General features: G+C 35.6%; 1 protein-coding gene across 2 annotated transcripts in view; it reads left to right on the top strand.

Annotated features, from left to right (window-relative positions):
• The window catches only part of LOC145329184 (double-stranded RNA-specific editase 1-like), a 53,799-nt gene extending 34,669 nt beyond the window's left edge, over nt 1–19,130 (top strand). Inside the window, exons 11-26 of one of the 2 annotated variants that reach the window (XM_080173220.1) lie at nt 7,082–7,173; nt 7,605–7,721; nt 8,602–8,681; nt 9,069–9,141; nt 10,024–10,082; nt 10,524–10,564; nt 10,826–10,901; nt 11,461–11,503; nt 11,754–11,837; nt 12,543–12,649; nt 13,513–13,611; nt 14,501–14,613; nt 15,689–15,745; nt 16,342–16,437; nt 17,902–18,022; nt 18,866–19,130. In XM_080173220.1, the coding sequence (XP_080029346.1) occupies nt 7,082–7,173; nt 7,605–7,721; nt 8,602–8,681; nt 9,069–9,141; nt 10,024–10,082; nt 10,524–10,564; nt 10,826–10,901; nt 11,461–11,503; nt 11,754–11,837; nt 12,543–12,649; nt 13,513–13,611; nt 14,501–14,613; nt 15,689–15,745; nt 16,342–16,437 (1,137 nt within the window). In that variant the 3' untranslated portion in view covers nt 17,902–18,022; nt 18,866–19,130. The remainder of the gene's footprint in view (nt 1–7,081; nt 7,174–7,604; nt 7,722–8,601; nt 8,682–9,068; nt 9,142–10,023; nt 10,083–10,523; nt 10,565–10,825; nt 10,902–11,460; nt 11,504–11,753; nt 11,838–12,542; nt 12,650–13,512; nt 13,612–14,500; nt 14,614–15,688; nt 15,746–16,341; nt 16,438–17,901; nt 18,023–18,865) is intronic. The other variant, XM_080173221.1, reaches the window with a different exon arrangement.
• Nucleotides 19,131–21,028: the final 1,898 nt, after the last annotated feature.

Genomic DNA, 21,028 nt, shown 5'->3' on the forward strand with positions numbered 1-21,028 from the left:
ATATGTGTATTTCTTATTGAAAAGAACTATAGACAATTTTTTTTTTAAGTTAACATAAAGGGGGATGTGGAAAATAACCATTTGGGCAGGGGGGGGGGGGGGGTTTACTCGAGAACCCTTAGAGCTAGAGGGAGCTAATTTTGGATATAAGCTTCTATGGGGCCAAAGTTACTTTTAAAATTATCGTCGACCCCCCACCCCCCCCCAAATTTTTTTTTTTTTTTTTGGGGGGGGGGCGGGTGGATTATACTATAGGATGTTTCTCATAAACGACTTGAGATAAATGGAGCAAACCTTGGTATACAAGTTTTGTAGGCCTATATTTGATTTTAGAATTATCGTTGACCACCCACCCACCCCCAAACCCCTAATTTGGGGGGGGGGGCGGGTGAATTATACTATAGGGAGTTTCTCATAAACGACTTGAGATAAATGGAGCAAACCTTAGGATACAAGTTTTGTAGGCCTATATTTGATTTTAGAATTATCGTTGACCACCCACCCACCCCAAAACCCCTAATTTGGGGGGTGGGCGGGTGAATAATACTATAGGGTGTTTCTCATAAACGACTTGAGATAAATGGAGCAAACTTTAGGATACAAGTTTTGTAGGCCTATATTTGATTTTATAATTATCGTTGACCACCCAATTACCCCCAAACACCTAATTTTGGGGGGGGGGGCGGGTGGATTATACTATAGGGTGTTTCTCATAAACGACTTGCAGCAATTTTATTTTGGGTGCTACTCCCTTAGTTTTAGAGATAATTGGATGAAATCTTTTGGGCTGGGTCACTAATTACCCCAACTATTGGTATCTTTAAAAAAAAACGGCTGCGAGACCGCCGCCTGCCGCAGTTTACCGCCGCCACCAAACAAATTTTTTTATTGCATTTCTCTCCGAATTAGACAATTTGGAATCATTTGAGACCATGTTATTTTTTTCAAAAATTTTTCGCCTTACAAGCAACCCTACGGGGGATTTAGTCATTTTTTTCAAATTCTTGAAAAAAATAACATGGTCTCAAATGATTCCTAATTGCCTAATTCGGCGAGAAATGCAATAAAAAATTTTTTTTGGTGGCGGCTGTTAACGGCGGCGGGAGCGGCGGTCCCGCCGCCGTTTTTTTTAAAAAGATACCAATAGTTGGGGTAATTAGTGACCCAGCCCAAAAGATTTCATCCAATTATCTCTAAAACTAAGGGAGTAGCTCCCAAAATAAAAGTCGAAACAAAATTGTAAGTAAAGGGGGGGGGGGGGAATGTGGTGACTCGTCACACGACATACCAGCAATTTTATTTTGGGTGCTACTCCCTTAGTTTTAGAGATAATTGGATGAAATCTTTTGGGCTGGGTCACTAATTACCCCAACTATTGGTATCTTTAAAAAAAACGGCGGCGGGACCGCCGCTCCCGCCGCCCGTCGCCGTTTACCGCCGCCACCAAAAAAATTTTTTTATTGCATTTCTTGCAGAATTAGGCAATTTGGAATCATTTGAGACCATGTTATTTTTTTCAAAAATTTTTCGCCTTACAAGCAACCCTGCGGGGTATTTAGTCATTTTTTCAAATTCTCGAAAAAAATAACATGGTCTCAAATGATTCCAAATTGCCTAATTCGGCGAGAAATGCAATAAAAAATTTTTTTTTGTGGCGGCGGTAAACGGCGGCGGGAGCGGCGGTCCCGCCGCCGTTTTTTTAAAAGATACCAATAGTTGGGGTAATTAGTGACCCAGCCCAAAAGATTTCATCCAATTGTCTCTAAAACTAAGGGAGTAGCACCCAAAATAAAAGTCGAAACAAAATTGTAAGTAAAGGGGGGGGGGGGAAATGTTGTGACTCATCACACGACATACCAGCAATTTTATTTAGGGTGCTACTCCCTTAGTTTTAGAGATAATTGGATGAATTCTTTTGGGCTGGGTCACTAATTACCTAAACTATTGGTATCTTTAAAAAAAACGGCGGCGGGACAGCCGCTTCCGCCGCCCGGCGCTGTTTACCGCCGCCACAAAAAAAAAAATTTTTATTGCATTTCTCGCCGAATTAGGCAATTTGGAATCATTTGAGACCATGTTATTTTTTTCAAAAATTTTTTGCCTTACAAGCAACCCTGCAGGGATTTGTCATTTTTTTCAAATTCTCGAAAAAAAAACATGGTCTCAAATGATTCCAAATTGCCTAATTCAGCGAGAAATGCAATAAAAAAATTTTTTTTGGTGGCGGCGGTAAACGGCAGCGGGCGGCGGGAGCGGCGGTCCCGCCGCCGTTTTTTTAAAAAGATACCAATAGTTGGGGTAATTAGTGACCCAGCCCAAAAGATTTCATCCAATTATCTCTAAAACTAAGGGAGTAGCACCCAAAATAAAATTGCTGGTATGTCGTGTGAAGAGTCACCACATTTCCCCCCCCTCCTTTACTTACAATTTTGTTTCGACTTTTATTTTGGGTGCTACTCCCTTAGTTTTAGAGATAATTGGATGAAATCTTTTGGGCTGGGTCACTAATTACCCCGTAGCACCCATAATAAAATTGCTGGTATGTCGTGTGATGAGTCACCACATTTCCCCCCCCCCCCCACCCCCCCCTTTACTTACAATTTTGTTTCGACTTTTATTTTGGGTGCTACTCCCTTAGTTTTAGAGATAATTGGATGAAATCTTTTGGGCTGGGTCACTAATTATCCCAACTATTGGTATCTTTAAAAAAAATGGCGGCGGGACCGCCGCCCGCCGCCGTTTACCGCCGCCACCAAAAAAATTTTTTTTATTGCATTTCTCGCCGAATTAGGCAATTTGGAATCATTTGAGAACATGTTATTTTTTTCGAGAATTTGAAAAAAATGACTAAATCCCCCGCAGGGTTGCTTGTAAGGCGAAAAATTTTTGAAAAAAATAACATGATCTCAAATGATTCCAAATTGCCTAATTCTGCAAGAAATGCAATAAAAAAAAATTTTTTTGGTGGCGGCGGTAAACGGCGGCGGGAGCGGCAGTCCCGTCGCCGTTTTTTTTAAAGATACCAATAGTTGGGGTAATTAGTGACCCAGCCCAAAAGATTTCATCCAATTATCTCTAAAACTAAGGGAGTAGCACCCAAAATAAAATTGCTGGTATGTCGTGTGAAGAGTCACCACATTTCCCCCCCCTCCTTTACTTACAATTTTGTTTCGACTTTTATTTTGGGTGCTACTCCCTTAGGTTTAGAGATAATTGGATGAAATCTTTTGGGCTGGGTCACTAATTACCCCAACTATTGGTATCTTTTAAAAAAAACGGCGGCGGGACCGCCGCTCCCGCCGCCCGCCGCCGTTTACCGCCGCCACCTAAAAAAAATTTTTATTGCATTTCTCGCTGAATTAGGCAATTTGGAATCATTTGAGACCATGTTTTTTTTTCGAGAATTTGAAAAAAATGACAAATCCCCGCAGGGTTGCTTGTAAGGCGAAAAATTTTTGAAAAAAATAACATGGTCTCAAATGATTCCAAATTGCCTAATTCGGCGAGAAATGCAATAAAAAAATTTTTTGGTGGCGGCGGTAAACGGCGACGGCCGGCGGGAGCAGCGGTCCCGTCGCCGTTTTTTTTAAAAGATACCAATAGTTGGGGTAATTAGTGACCCAGCCCAAAAGATTTCATCCAATTATCTCTAAAACTAAGGGAGTAGCACCCAAAATAAATGTCGAAACAAAATTGTAAGTAAAGGGGGGGGGGGGAAATGTTGTGACTCATCACACGACATACCAGCAATTTTATTTTGGGTGCTACTCCCTTAGTTTTAGAGATAATTGGATGAAATCTTTTGGGCTGGGTCACTAATTACCCCAACTATTGGTATCTTTAAAAAAAAACGGCGGCGGGACCGCCGCTCCCGCCGCCCGCCGCCGTTTACCGCCGCCACCAAAAAATAATTTTTTATTGCATTTCTCGCCGAATTAGGCAATTTGGAATCATTTGTGACCATGTTATTTTTTTCGAGAATTTGAAAAAAATGACAAATCCCCGCAGGGTTGCTTGTAAGGCGAAAATTAGGCAATTTGGAATCATTTGAGACCATGTTATTTTTTTCAAAAATTTTTCGCCTTACAAGCAACCCTGTGGGGATTTGTCATTTTTTTCAAATTCTCAAAAAAAATAACATGGTCACAAATGATTCCAAATTGCCTAATTCGGCGAGAAATGCAATAAAAAATTATTTTTTGGTGGCGGCGGTAAACGGCGGCGGGAGCGGCGGTCCCGCCGCCGTTTTTTTTAAAAGATACCAATAGTTGGGGTAATTAGTGACCCAGCCCAAAAGATTTCATCCAATTATCTCTAAAACTAAGGGAGTAGCACCCAAAATAAAATTGCTGGTATGTCGTGTGACGAGTCACCACATTTCCCCCCCCCCTCTTTACTTACAATTTTGTTTCGACTTTTATTTTGGGTGCTAATCCCTTAGTTTTAGAGATAATTGGATGAAATCTTTTGGGCTGGGTCACTAATTACCCCAACTATTGGTATCTTTAAAAAAAACGGCGGCGGGACGCCGCTCCCGCCGCCTGTCGCCACCAGCGCTAGTGCTACAGCTGCCACCAAAAAAATTTTTTTTATTGCATTTCTCGCCGAATTAGGCAATAAGGAATCATTTGAGACCATGTTTTTTTTTTCAAGAATTTGAAAAAAATGACTAAATCCCCCGCAGGGTTGCTTGTAAGGCGAAAAATTTTTGAAAAAAATAACATGGTCTCAAATGATTCCAAATTGTCTAATTCGGCGAGAAATGCAATAAAAAAAATTTTAGTCGGTAAACGGCGGCGGGCGTTGGGAGCGGTGGTCTCGCAGCCGTTTTTTTTTAAAGATACCAATAGTTGGGGTAATTAGTGACCCAGCCCAAAAGATTTCATCCAATTATCTCTAAAACTAAGGGAGTAGCACCCAAAATAAAATTGCTGTAAGTCGTTTATGAGAAACACCCTATAGTATAATCCACCCGCCCCCCCCCCCCCAAAAAAAAATTAGGGGTTTGGGGGTAATTGGGTGGTCAACGATAATTATAAAATCAAATATAGGCCTACAAAACTTGTATCCTAAAGTTTGCTCCATTTATCTCAAGTCGTTTATGAGAAACACCCTATAGTATTATTCACCCGCCCCCCCCCCCCCCAAATTAGGGGTTTGGGGGTGGGTGGGTGGTCAACGATAATTCTAGAATCAAATATAGGCCTACAAAACTTGTATCCTAAGGTTTGCTCCATTTATCTCAAGTCGTTTATGAGAAACACCCTATAGTATAATTCACCCGCCCCCCCCCCCCCCCAAATTAGGGGTTTGGGGGTGGGTGGGTGGTCAACGATAATTCTAAAATCAAATATAGGCCTACAAAACTTGTATACCAAGGTTTGCTCCATTTATCTCAAGTCGTTTATGAGAAACATCCTATAGTATAATCCACCCGCCCCCCCCCCCAAAAAAAATTTTTTTGGGGGGGGGGGGTGGGGGGTCGACGATAATTTTAAAAGTAACTTTGGCCCCATAGAAGCTTATATCCAAAATTAGCTCCCTCTAGCTCTAAGGGTTCTCGAGTAAACACCCCCCCCCCCCTGCCCAAATGGTTATTTTCCACATCCCCCTTTTTATCGTTCTACTACTGTTTTTAACTTATAACACATAACCTTAACGGATTTTACCAGAAACCTACCTCTCTCTTAATATTGACTTTAATAATTTTTTTATTGATCAATTTTTCCATAATGATATACTTGTTTGGTTGGATAGGTTACAAGCTAAATAATCAGGGAGGGAGGAGACATTGGGCTGTTTATTAAACTGTATAGAATTGTGTTCTTGCAAAAATAATGCATCTGGAAAAAAGAAATAAAATCATTAACAGTACAAATAAGTAAATTGTGATGATACTAAATTAGAAAATAAGCAAATGTGTTAAATGCACTATAATAATAATAGTAGTTTCATTTTAGTTTATGCATTTCAAAAGTACTTTTAAATGAAATAGCGGCTTAGCCTTTACTTACAAGAGTTACAATATATATTTTTTCTTTATATGAAACATATCATGAAAATGAACTATCCCCCCTCAATAAAATATTCTAAAACATGTCCCGGCCCAATCATTATTTAGAAGTAACAGGATGTCTGTTTGTTTGTACCGAAGGATTTAGCTACTCACTGAATCAATATGTTTCTGCTGAGAAGATTTAGAATTATTTTGGGGTAGGTTACAGCGAGATATCATGACAAATAATGACCGCCCAAATCTTTACCCCTAGTAACTGAAAATTGTATAACGAATAGTTCAGCTGTTTGATAGATTTTATAAGCAAATCAACAGACAAAATAAATTAAAATTTATCATTGTATAATATTTTTTTTGTATTGTCAGCTATTATTTTTACCACTACCTAATATTTTTATTAAAATAATACTAGCAAGCATAGTAAAGACAAGCTTTTGGTTTTTTAATAATGTGATGATTTTACATTTTTTATTATTAGGAGTAGTACTCTATAATTCACTTGGTCTGTCCGTCAGTCCGTAACGTTATGAAGAAAATATGAATTTCTCAGCTGTTTTTAAAGATAGACGGCCCATTTTCTTGCGAAGATTCCCTATACTAATGAGCATCTGGTACATAATAATGTTTTTTTTTGTTCTTCGCTACTAATTGATGTTGTCATCATTGTTTTTAATCAAGAGGGGTTTCAAGTTACGATTATTTTAAAGAATAAAATTGATTTAATTAAAAATAATACCTACCTAGTTATATTAAATTAATGTAAGATTTTATTTTTAACTTGATTTATAAGTGTCATTTAGTTGCTTAGATTTCTACTATAATTTTTGGATATAGTCCCTTTCGTGGCAACGCCTCTTAAGGGGCGTTTTGACGTATTCACAGTAGCTTTTCCCCAATTTCAAGCCCCTGTGCAGTGGATGGCTCTAATCCTGCGGGGCCAATTGCCTAACCCTGCAGGGCAATCACCTAACCTATCAAAAGCTACTGTAAAAATACGACGAAATACCCCTTAAGAGGCGTTGCCACAAAATGGACTATTATTATACCCTAATTTTCTTTATCTAGGTTGCCGCATTAGTGACTGACAAGTTTAATGAGATGTTTGGGATGACCTCGCATTCCAAGAGAAAAGTTTTGGCGGGTTTTGTTGTCACAAGGTAAATATTAAATCTTAAGGGTTTTTTATCGTTGCGACGATATTTTTTAATTTACTTTTTTCTGTACGTAATCCTATAATTCTGCTTTTTCGGCTGCTATTGTTTATTATAATTTTAGAGAGACTAGAATTGAAGTTGTTTGTGTTGTCATAATTTACTTTTTCTGTCTGTAACCCTATGAGGGCATTTTGCTTTTTCGGCTGCTATTGAAGTAAAAAGTTTAAATTTTCTATGATATCTGTGCATCTATTCTATACATTATTTGTTCGTCCTTTCTTCCATGCTGGAAAACATTGTCCAGTATTTAAATTGGGATTCCTAGGAACATTAGGTATAATATTGAAAGCGGAACATCCTGTATTTAAATAATTTTGGGATAGATAAATACATCGCCTTATAAATGTTTTCATCCTTGTTTATAATAATTTTAGAGAGACTAGAAGTGAAGTTGTTTGTGTTAGCACGGGAACTAAATGTATCAATGGAGAAAATCTATCTCTGACAGGAGCTAGCATCAATGATTCACATGCGGAAATTCTAGCTAGAAGGTTGGTACTTTCTTCAATTACTAGTTGCTATGCCCCTAGTAACTAGGGGAATGAATGTGTGTGAGGTATCGAAAATAGCTTAAACCATTCCTAAAACATTTATTAAGCTTCTACGAAAAAGTACAATCAATTTAAACCAATATTTATCTCCAGACAAAAAAATATACTTTATGTTATTATAATATCTTTAAATATGAACAAGGATGCCAACATCCATAAGAAGAGAAGCAAAAAATCATGGATTGACAAACGGACTAAGTGATTCAAAGAGCAGATTTTCAGTGGTGTCAAATCTTGAAACCTTCATATATATATGTCTAATGCATGTTTTAAAATCCATTTTTTAGATCTAATGCAGTTTTCGGTAAAATGTTCCTGGGATCGATTATCTTCAAATTCCATCAACATTAGCAACATTTTACTGTGAACTGCACCTGATCCAAGAACTAGATAAACCAACGGACGAAGCTTTAAAAATCTCATTTTCCCTGCAGCGTTACGGGCAGACTGACTGACGGACGGACAGGCAAAAGATTGAAATATGGAGTAGCTTAGCTACTTATACTAAAAGCAAAGCTTTTTTACTTTTGTTCTTTATACAACTGTTGTCGTCTTTAATTTTATATGTTATATACATAATTCTTATACTCCTAAGTTTACAGATATTTTACTGACACTTCCATTCACACCGCACGCAACTGATAAAACATCAGATTATACCAACAACCAAATTAGTACGGAAAATTTCAGCTGTTGTTGGGGGGCAACACTTAGTAGAATTGACGACCTTTTTTTCTGCACTAGAAATATTATTTTAGATTTATTTCGCTTGTAGGCTATACCTTATTCCTGAAGTTTTGTTTCAGATTTTAATTTTTAGAGGCTTGATGTACTGGTTGTACAATCAGCTGGAGCTTGCCTGCAAAAATGATCCTGAAAGCATTTTTGTAAAGGGTTCAGGTAACTTTCTTTCGGATTTAAAATTTTGGTGATTATAGCCAAATGAAGTGGGTATAAGACAATGGTCGATAAATTGATTTACAATGTACTGTACATCACCAATCATAAAACACAAAATTATTGTAAATATTCAGAAATTTTAAAAATGGAAATATTCCGTAGCAATTCTGTATAAATTGGGGAAAGGGTTATGTTACCTCTTGGCACTCCCATCTGATGAAAGATAAAGAAAGGGATTTCCCCCCGCCCCCCCCCCCCCCCTTGTTTTCAATTTATTTTTAGTAATAAGGGAGGCACATTCTGTAAAAGATATATTTTTAATTATTATGTTAATATTGATATTATGAATAAATACTTGGATGATAGAAAAAATCTTTTTTTTTGTAGATGGAGGATTCGAGTTAAAAGAGGGAATACACCTTGACATGTATATCAATACTGCTCCTTGTGGAGATTCCAGGTCAGGATTATTCACAGTATGGCTTTGAATCCTATAAATATCCGTTGGATTAGAACCATTTATGAGCCATACAATAAAATCCTATATTTTATGAATTTAAACATATTTCTCAAAAATAATAAAATAAAAATAAATTAATATCATTTCTGCCGGCCTGGCTAAATTGGAATATTTTTTTTATTTTTCTATCCGTGGAAAGCTGTCCATATTTATTGCGTTGCGATAAATAACTAACCCACAAAATAGCATTAGTTATTCTGTTTATGGTAATTTGTATCGGTTGGTTGTACCGTTTTTTTTTGGCTATTTTTAGGTCAAATATGTCTTAAATTACGTAGGAATCAACTTTTTGAAACGTATTTTTGCTTTATATCATGTGAAATGATACAAAAAAAACATTTTTTAGATTTCTAGTACCAGCAACTACCGGCTAGAACCATTTGAAAACGTTTTGGAGTGGCAAAGAGTATTATGTGGAGATAGGTTTTGTGATTGATTTGTCTTGAAAATAGCCAAAATATTGCTAAACGGCTAAGCCGCCAATTTTCCAATTTTTTGTTCGATTTAGGGAAAATATACCTACCAAGGATTACTCATACAAAATTTTAGATCAAAATTCGAATTCTAAGTGCCATTAGCACACTGATTACGAGATGATGGCATTAATCCCCCCCCCCCCCCCCCCTTTGTTCTTAATTGAACTATAAACTAGGAAAGGGGGGAGGCGAAAATACACTTTCATGATTTTATGGACGATACAAAAGGCGGCTGGGAAACATTCTGAATTTTACTTATCACCAGGAATTTTGAACAGATGATCTCATAAGCTTTTTGTCATCTTTAATTATCTCATTTCAAAAGTTTGTTTTCAATCCTGTTTAGATTGTTTGCCATGCACGAGGAAGCTGTTGATGGACAAAATCTACTAACAGGACCCACAGGTTTTTTACCATATTTTAAAGGTTACTGGGGGCCTTTGAAGAATTTTTTTAGTTCAAAGTTTTTTTTATATTTATGGATGGCTATCAGAATCCGAAATTCGCAATCCTACTATTTTTTGCCATTTTTTGGACCCAGAATCCGAATCTGCAATCCGCAATCCAAATTGCGGTTTGGGATTGTTATATTGGCGTTCTCTTATAAATATTTTTTCAATTTTGAAAATTTTTATATTAATGCATATTTTAGGTTAGGTTAGGTTAAGTAAAATGGTTAAAAAATGGCCACTGTAGGGGCTAGATTTTTCTATTTATAAAAAGACCTTTAAATATTGCTAAAATCCAAATCCGCAATTCGGTGGATTACCACCCTTAATTTTTTTCATGGGAATCGTTCAAACTTCCTATAGTGCGTGTAAAAATGTTAATATTAGTTTGTTTTAGGAAAAATTGGAGAAAACAACAGAGGCAAACTTAGATCCAAGGTAATAATTCCCGTTTTTGGGTATAGTCCCTTACCTGACAAAAGGGGCGTTTCGTCGTATTTTCACAATAGATTTTCTCCTATTTCTAGCGCCTGTGGGTGGCTATAATCCTGCGGGGCAATACACTTAAAATAACCCATCAAAAGCTCCTATGTTAGATGCGTTGTCACGGAATTGACTATACCTCCATTTTTTGCTACCTCAGAAAATACAATAGTACTTGGTTGTAATATTAATCCACTTGCATAATATCTAATCCAGGTAGAGAGTGGAATGGGAACAGTACCTCTGCAGGAGAACGAATCCGCCATTCAAACCTGGGATGGAATAGCTGGAGGTGAGTTAGAAGAAAGATAGTGAATTCCTCTATTTTCGTCTTAACGTTAAGATCTTACTAACCATTGAATCCATTGAGTTAGGTAAGCTTTAAGGTGTTTCTGGGATGGTTTTAGACTATTTAAAGTCTTGGAGTGGTTTTAGGCTTTCTTTTACAAAAGGGATAGTTGCACGAAATGGATTTGAACTTGAATTTAGTGAACCTGGTATTTTTTCCTGTTTAATTGTTTGAACTATCTTTATAGGGTATATTTTTGAAAGAATTTCAATTTTCTACCACGTAGTTTTAAAAATATCATGACTGAAATCGTGACTTTTACCTACACAAATTAGACATTTTTGGACGTAACGTAAGCTAGCTAGCTAACCAATATATATCTCATTTCTACAAAAACATTCAAAGGTTCACTTTTACAAGTACCCCCAACTCGTTAAATGCACTTCGTGCAACTATCCCTTTAAACAATATAGCATTAGTTAATATTGTTACAAACAATAATATTCACTTGCACCACTTTATATTAAAATGGAAATCTAAAAATATACCTAATATTTATTAGGCGAAAGGCTTCTTACAATGTCGTGCAGCGACAAGATTTTAAGGTGAGTAAGTCTATTTAAATTTTTTTTTGCATTATAAGTTTTTATACCGAAATGATTTTTGCCAAGATGCTCTGGATCCAGCGGAATCAAACCGGTTTTAAATCTTGAAAAAAACTGATTGCTGGAGCTTTGTTATCCGGACGAAGCTTTGGCTTTTATTAATCTCTTATTAACAGAATTCAGCTTATTACTTTCAATTTTATTATTCGTAATCAATAGCTTTTCTAAAACTTGCACCGTTTGCTTTCAGATGGAATATTCTTGGTTGCCAGGGATCCTTGCTTTGCCATTGGATAAAACCAATATACATGAGATCTATTACTATTGGCTCAAGGTATTATAGCTCTTTTCTTATTGGTTCTTACTCTCTTTCATCTGTTTTATTGGATAAAACCAATCTACATGAGATCTATTACTATTGGCTCTAGGTATTATAGCTCTTTTCTTATTGGTTCAAAGTATTTTACTTCTACCTTATTGGATAAAACCAATACAATGTAAAGGAGAATTTTTACTATTAGCTCAAGGTATTGTAGCTCTTTTCTTATTGGTTCTAACTTTTCTACTTCTGCCTTATTGGATAAAACCAATCTACACGAGATCTATTACTATTGGATTAAGGTACTATAGCTCATTTCTTATTGGTTCTAACTTTTCTACTTCTACATTATTGGATAAAACCTCGGGGCTAAAAAAACTAGTTTTAATCTTACAATTGTACATTTTATATCCGCGGAAAGCGAAAACTATTCTACCTCCATTTGATTGGATCAATCCAATCTATATGAGATCTATTACTATTGGCTCGAGGTATTGTAACAAAGGATCTTTCCAACCGCCGCCGAGCGTATAGCTTTTCATTGGTTCTGGGAAGGTTTAATGCTATTTGGAAGAAGGGTACTACCAACCAAAAAAATGCGCCCCCCCCCCTTCTTCCAAAAAATGGGGCCTGCTAGTAATAAAATTTTTATTTTGATGCCTGAAAATACCATTTTTTCAAACTACTATAAAAGCAAATTCATATTTTTATTTTTGCTAGATTCCATCCTGGTCACATGTCGCGCGCATTTTTCGAGAGATGTCCCTCTGAACTTGACAGAAAGACAAACAAGGATGAATTCATGGTCAACAAACCTCAGCTGCTAGGTGACTTTTTTTGTTTCATAAAGTTGGACCAATCTTATCTGTAAATTTCTTTCTTAAGTAACAAATTATAATTGGTAGCAAGTTTGGTTTGTAGATTAATTTTTTTGGCTTCTCCCTGATTTTTCTTCCTTTATGTCAAGTAGGAAGTTTAGTGAATCCTTTAATATTTTTTTATTTTCATTTGAATAGCAGCCCCTGGAGAGGCCAATGGATGGAATGTAAATTATCCTGGTTTCCAAAAATTTATATATAAGTTTCTACATTCATTGCTACGATAATTTAGGATAATTTTGTGAAACCTCAATCGGCTATTTTAAACTAGCATCGTCAACACTTTTCCATCAATTATTCTATTTTACATTAATGGATATAGAATACGTGGATTTTGTGAGAGGGGTATTTTAGGTTGCTAATATTTTCCTCAGATATTGGTCAATATGTTGCTCCATGATCAAGGAAAGGGATGAGTAAAGTCATGAGTGAGGGGGAAATTGGGGGTATCGTTTTTATTAGCCAGCAGGGTATGCGAGTATTTCTCACAATATACACGTATTCTATATCCATTTTGGCATAAGAGGTTATTGTGATTGTTCATACATTTATCCTTCATTGTCTATATCACTTAAATAATCCCTGTAAATAATATATTTATTATATTATGTAATAGATATATTGACGGGGGAAAATTTATCGTTAATTTAGGTGCTATAATGGTCCTCATTTATTGGTCAGTTCGTTCCTCCATTGGGAGGTGTTGGGGGTTTAGTTAGTTTAGTTTAGCCAGCTGCGAGTAACACTATATTAGAGTACATGAAAATCTGGTGCCACATCCAAATAATAATATATCTGATATCTGTGTGTAGCCACAACAAGTCCTGAAGCCCGGGCAGTGTGGAAGACCAGTGAGAGTTGTGTCCTATGGATTCAGGGGGAAGGTCCTGAGATATTGAATGGTGTCAACGGTAAGAATTTTAAATATTTACTTGCGGCTATGAGGCCTCTAGGAGCATGTGGTGAAAGGGGTTTGGAAGTTTAAGTCCAATTTTATTTTTATAGGGGGTATTTTTAGTGTAAGGTTGAAAGTACCCTCCCTCAAAATAGATATAAACCTTTCCTGGACCTTCACTGTAAAGGAGAACCCGATCGGTTCAGTGGTTAGCGAGATCCTCCGGTACAGACAAACATCCTATTACTTTATTATAAGGATTTATTTGTGGCTTTGTCCTTGAAAGCATCTAGGGGCACTTGAGGGAGGGGTTTTGAAGGATAAGTAGATCATCCAATTTTGATTTTTTAGGGGGTATTTTCCATTGGCAATTTATCAAATAAGGTTGAAGTTACCTCCCCTAAAAATATTTATAACCCTTTCATGAACCTAAAAGTAGCTTCACTGTAAAGGAGAACCATATCGATATAGCAGATAGTGAGATATGAGTGAATACAAATTCAACGGACAATAAGAAATTTTCCATTAGATTAAATTATTTATAGCTAATTTATTATAAATGGATTAAATGAAAAAAACAGATGCCTTTTCTAACTAATGATATGGCCGGATTATTCCTTCGACATGTTCTTATTGGTCCAATTTACTGAGCAGGTATCTAGATCTATTATATCTATTAGTTAATAGATCTAGATGTATATCAGATAACTACCACCCTTTTACCACACTTTTTCAATAACCTTTTTCGTCTGCTATTAAATTGTTATGTTATTGGTTATGTAAATATTCCCGACACCATTGGTTGATTTTCAATGACCCAATTGAGAGTCGGCACAAGGATATTGTGATTGGAAGATTTAGTTATTAAACCCTTTCTCCTTCTAGTGTTTTACTCTTTCTATTAGGTAAAGTTCTGCAGAGTGGTGTTGAATCCAAGATCTGCAAGATGTCACTCATGAAGAAATTTAAAAGTTTAGCTGCTCACAAAGAGGCTGTCCCAAGATATGGAAAAGACAAGGTTAGATTATTTGTGTTAATCAGGGGCTGCCATTTAGCCAATTAATTGCATTTATAATTTCCGAAAATTAAATGTTTTGTTAGCATAAAACTTGTTTTTGATGTAACTGAAGGGTAAGAAGGATAGTGGACTAAATAATGCCATTTCTCCCGGTCATACGCCGCCGTGCGTCATGACGCAAATTTCATATGCCAGATTTCACGATTTGAGAATTTTTTTTATATAGCGAATTAATTAATCTTGCAAGCATCGCTTTAATCTTATAGAGAAAATAGTAAATCAAATAGCGCAAACTGATATCTGAAACCCTTCCAACATGACGCATGAAATGGAATTATTTTGTCCACTATTGGCAAGAATGGGAGAAATAAGGAAAGAGGGTTGTGAGTAAATTTTCACTTAGAATTGTTTGTCTGAATCCTTTTCCTTGTGTTAATTCTTTTATAAAAGCAATAGAATATGTGTCTGTGTGTCTGTTGCTTAAGATCTCGTTAACCGCAGAACCAATAAGGCTTTCTTTACAAGCTTCTAATGTGTCCATGGAAGGTTTATCTGTATTCTTTCAAGAGAACTCGATCCTAGAAAACAATATCTTCACACAAGATTTATAAATTTTCTTTTAATCCTAAATTCAATGTGGAGGGTTGACTTAGCCCCATTTTTCCCTCAAGGGCTCCCAAAGACAATTGATAGTTATTTCTTGCATCGTATTATAAACGGCTTTCCGCGGATATAAAAATGTACAATTATAAGATTACAACCAGTTTTAGCCCCGAGATGCCTTGAGGTGCCGAAGGCACCGGCTAAAAAAACTGGTTTTAATCTTATGATCGTACACTTTTATATTCGTAGAAAACTGAATATAATACGATGCTAGACATAATTTTTTCGTATGGATGAGAACCGGTTCTAATCCACCGTATTAGAATAGGTTTCGAATTTATACGAGAAATTTCAGGAGTTCTATGTGGGGGGGGGGGGGGTTGAAAGAAGCGCGCATGAAAAATTACTCTGATAGATAGACTTAAGTTTTCTTTTGGTAATCTAAATTCGTTGATTTTTTATATTTTTTCAGGAAACTCTGGCTAATCTTAGTTATATGAAGCTCAAGTTGGCTGCTGAGAAATATCAGGTAAAAGTCTGTTTGGTTAACTTTATTTCAGATTTTTGGTGCTTTCATTTGTGATCAAGAGGCGAAATGAGGGATACCGTCGATTATCTTAACGGATTCGGTACACTGACAAACGTTCTAGAATACGAAGATTCCATAAGCATGGTCTGGGGTAAAAGATGTAAATGCTCTTTTTATTTTACAATTTAAAGATTCAATTAGATTAAGATTTGCTTTACATTCATATTTTTTTCAAAAATCAATTTTGAATTGAAGAAAAAAATCTTCTAACGATTAAAAAAATTCTACTAATTTTCCAATAATCCTATAGATGTCCTCCTAGAACGTTTGTTTTCTAGTACTTTTGTTCCCCTAGTAAGGAAATGGTAGCTTTCGCAAAATTCTATACAGTTGTGAGTAAGAATCCAATCAAATGCTCATATTAGGTCAAACTGTTTTAAATTTGCGTTCAATAATACTATGGGTTTGGTTATAATTAAAAACAGTTAGACTTAAAAAGCGCATTTGACTGGAAGCTTGTTCACAATTTTACGGAATATTGCGAAAGCTACTATTCCCTTTTCGGTTTACCACTAATTAAGATCTATTTACTTCAGAAAAGAAAGGAAGCTATGGTATCCGCCTTGAAGTTGAACGGTTCTGGCAAATGGATGAAGAAACCTGTAGAAATTGATCTTTTTTACTCCAGATAGGTATTCTACTAGTTTTTTTATGTCTTATATAGTTTCTACCATTTCAATTTTTTTGATTGACTTCTAATGATTTATATGGCTCTATTAAAAATAAAGCGAATTAATCAGTGGATTGCGGATTCTTGTTTTTTTTTGTGGATTGCGGATTCTTGTTTTTTTTTGTGGATTGCGGATTTTAGCAATATTTTAAAGAATTTTCTCGTATTCATTCGAATCCGGTGGATAGGAACCGGTTCTCATCCATACGAAAAAAACTATGTCTAGCATCGTATTATATCCAGCTTTCTACGAATATAGAAATGTACAATCATAAGATTAAAACTAGTTTTTTTAGCCGGTGACTTCGTCACCTTGGGGCTAAAAAAACTAGTTTTAAGGGGGGGGGGCGAAAGTGACACTTTTTGAAACCAAAACTAAAAGTCAACAAAGGAACTCAACCAAAAAAAGAGTTACAGGTCTGAGATTTTGCATGGCAGTTGCTTTATAGGGGTACAATATGGAACTGTGAAGAAACGGCGGCGCAACCGCCGAAAACCGCCGAGAAAAGGCAAAAAAAAATTCGGCGGGAAACGGCGGTTTTCGGCGGTTGCGCCGCCGTTTCTTCACAGTTCCATATTGTACCCCTATAAAGCAACTGCCATGCAAAATCTCAGACCTGTAACTCTTTTTTTAGTTAAGTTCCTTTGACTTTTAGTTTTGGTTTCAAAAAGTGTCACTTTCGCCCCCCCCCCCCCCCTCTCATAATTGTACATTCTATATCTGCGGAAAGCCGTTTATAATACGATGCGAGAAATAACTATTCTCGTATTCATTCGAATCCGGTGGATAGGAACCGGTTCTCATCCATACGAAAAAACTATGTCTAGCATCGTATTATATCCAGTTTTCTACGAATATAGAAATGTACAATCATAAGATTAAAACCAGTTTTTTTAGCCGGTGCCTCCGGCACCTCGGGGCTAAAAAAAAACTAGTTTTAATCTTATAATTGTACACTCTATATCCGCGGAATGCCGTTTATAATACGATACGAGAAATAACTATTATAATTTTAAAAAATCTAGCCCCTAAAGCCATCATTTTCTAACCCATACCTACTTAACCTAACCTAAAACAATCACGAAAAGCTTCTGTGAAAATAAAATACAAAAATAACTTTGAATGCAACCCACCATTTTACTTGTAGTTAAGAAACAATGAAATACTTTTCTGGATTTTGTCTGCCACATTTAAGTAAAAAAAATTAAGCGCTACAAGAGTCAAAAAAATTTACAATCCGAATCCGCAATTTGAATTGAATAAAAAATATATAAATACGTGGGAAAAGTTTATTGATCATTATATTTAATATATTTCTATTTTTGATTTCAACAAATCATCATTACACTAAAACTCCTTTCGTATTCCCATTTATGATTTTTTGTGCTTTAATGCTTGTGGTTGTTGTAATCTTTGTTATATTAGGAAGATCCCAGAATACTAACACGGCTACGACAACCTGATGATGAAAATGTGGATATAATCTACAAAATATTAGTACAACTTCTCAATAAAGTCCTATGCACTTATGTTTTACTAATGTCAGGTATGTAATCACAGCGATTTTAAGGGATAATAAGACAATGGATGATAAATTGATACACACCTCCAATGATGGTAGATAAAATTAACCCATCTCTAGATCCTTACCCATTAAATAACCCGTCCCAAAGTCAGTTATTTACTTCGATCTAAACAAAGCGTTTGATAAACAATCACTTAATAAGACTTGACAAGAACACAAGAAGCTAAACATTGAAAGTTAACAATAGCTTGGATGAAGATAGAACAGTAAACTGTTTGTTCCTAGAAAAATGAAGAATGATATTAGAATTTATTAAATGATAAATATTGAAAGTAGGGATGGCAATCCGTCAAATTTTTGGACCGTATTCGGAGTCTTACAAGAATCCGTCCAAAAAATGGCGGATTCGGATTCCGGATTCTAGCAATATTTTAAAAGGCTTTTTTAAAACATTAAAAAATTGAATTGCTACATATGTCCTAAAAATTAATGTTCTTGGTGTTCTCTATAATTCACTTCCGAGAATCGAACCAGATTTAAAAAGATATTATATATAATGATGATAATCTTTGCCTTCAAAAAGGGGGAGTTAAAATAAAAAACTGATGACGCTAATTTTAGCCTACCAATTAAGAATCCGAATCCGCTATTAAAAAACGGATTCCGGATTCGGATTCCAAAATTGGCCAAAAATTTAGCGGATTCCGGATCCCGGATTCGGATACGGATTGCCAACCCTAATTGAAAGACACTCATAAGAAATCATGAAACCTTCAAAGTTAAAGTATTTTTAGGTTATGATGAAGAGACATACGAACATACCATGTTATAGAGTAGCTTTGCAATTAATAGATATTATTTTAGAGTGTTGTTATTCTGAAACCTGCCTAATGGAGAGTGTCAGGTTCGAATCCGCCCACAACCCAACTAAAATCAAAATATTTATCTGTCTACAAATATTCGAGCTTTGCCAACTCAATTTGTGTTTTATTTTAATGAAATATGTGATAAATAATGTGATAACAATTGTAAATATCATACTTTTTGTTCAGAGATTATATTTGTTTTGGTATTTGTATCTATCTATGTATGATACAACTCAAATAAATCTTAGTTTTATTTTTTCAAATGATTTATGTTTTTACAAGCGGTTGCGCCCCTAGCATGTAGGGACTTGATTGTATTAAAACGGGTTAGGAAGAAAATAAATATAGTCTAAAACAATCCTATGAATCAAATCTAGAATTAAAATACTTAATAACCACCATTGAGCAGCTTCCCTGAAATTGAGAACTCAATCGGTTCAGTGGTTATTGAAATCTTAAGCTAAAGACAAAAAAAACTAATACTTTACATGAGAAGATTAATTTATCCAATATTGTTCTTTGTTTGGTCTAAAAAAATATTTTTAGATGGTCATTTTATCTAGGGTTAATTCCTCTAGGGAGGAAGTTGATACCTTCCCCCAAAATATATTTTATCCTTCCCCGGTCCTTTGAAAGATTTACTTTTGAGGAGAACGATATCGGTTATGCTATTCACAGACAGGCTCGCAGGATTCATGTTATTTTTTATATAAAGGTTATCCTAGGAATAAGTATCTATTTTTATTCTCAAATATTTGTTACACCCCCCCTCCAAAATTTAGAACGTGAGTTATTTATTGTATAAAATAATGTGCTATGCAGGGTGGAAGAGAGGGGACATTGGCAGCTAAATTAACCGTTTCCACCATTAATTAAAATCTACTCAAGGGTTAATTCTTGTTTATCGTAATTTGGGGTGTACATCAATTAATCCTCCATTGTCTTATCCCCTAAGATCCCTGATGCTACTCAATATTTAACTTTGTTATAGAAAATTGTTAGGTATTTGATTTTATCAGCAGATAAATAGTAGGACGAACTGCCCCGGTCTCATAAAGGAGGGATGGGAAACTAGACTGTTAATTAAGTACCCAAAGTTATACAGTCACATTATCTTTTCCGTTTACTTAAAAACTTTGGGTACTTAAATAAGATTTTGATTTGATTGTTCGTTAAGTCGAAAATCTACAAAAGTAGTAAATTTATTTATCATCATTGGGGTTGTACATCAATTTATCGTCCATTGTCTTATTATTAGGGTTCGTGTCAATTTCCATTAAGATTGCTTTTCCATCTTTTGATTCAGTCATTATTTAGCTATATGATTAAAACTATTGTGGACATTTCAATAAAAGTACTCGAAAGTTTTCAAGAAGGTAATATAGTTATAAAACTTTGGCCACCAGAGTAATTTACAATCCAATGTCTCCTCCCTCTGCTACAATTTAGGGATCTCTAGGTATAAGCTAATGGCCGAAAAATTGATGTACATCCCCCAATAATGATGTACAAATTTACCCCTTCAGTAGCGTAAGATTAGCGGTTGCAACGCTAGAACACTCACCCTATAAACCAACCAATCAAAGTTCAATAAAGTCCCCAAAGTCGCTAAGCCAATGAATAAGAATAGTTATTTCTCGCATCGTATTATAAACGGCTTTTCGCGGATATAGAAAGTACAAATATGAGATTAAAACTAGTTTTTTTTAGCCCCGAGGTGCCGAAGGCTCCTGCTAAAAAAAACTGGTTTTAATCTTATGATTGTACATTTCTATATTCGTAGAAAGCTGGATATGATACGATGCTAGACATAGTTTTTTCGTATGGATGAGAACCGGTTCCTATCCACTGGATTCGAATGAATACGAGAAAATGTTATTATAAAACTTTGGAGACTAGTGCAATAAACAGCCCATTGTCTCTTATCTTCCTGCTACAATTCCCTTTTCTCTTGCAGGGCTCTATCCATCCCTATCTTATTATCTTTTGTACCAATGTACAGGCTACAAAATTAATTATTCTTAAATTCTTTCAACACACATGAGAAATTAGGAGACATTTTTATCAGGAAGGAAGGGGACAATGGGCTGTTTATTACATTAATCCTCAAATTTTGTAATAAATTTTTCTTATTCGTTGGCTTAACATGTTTCAGAACTTT

Source organism: Acartia tonsa, chromosome 10, assembly GCF_053477335.1.
Source record: "Acartia tonsa isolate MP-2025a chromosome 10, ASM5347733v1, whole genome shotgun sequence".
NCBI classification, from domain to species: domain Eukaryota; kingdom Metazoa; phylum Arthropoda; class Copepoda; order Calanoida; family Acartiidae; genus Acartia; species Acartia tonsa.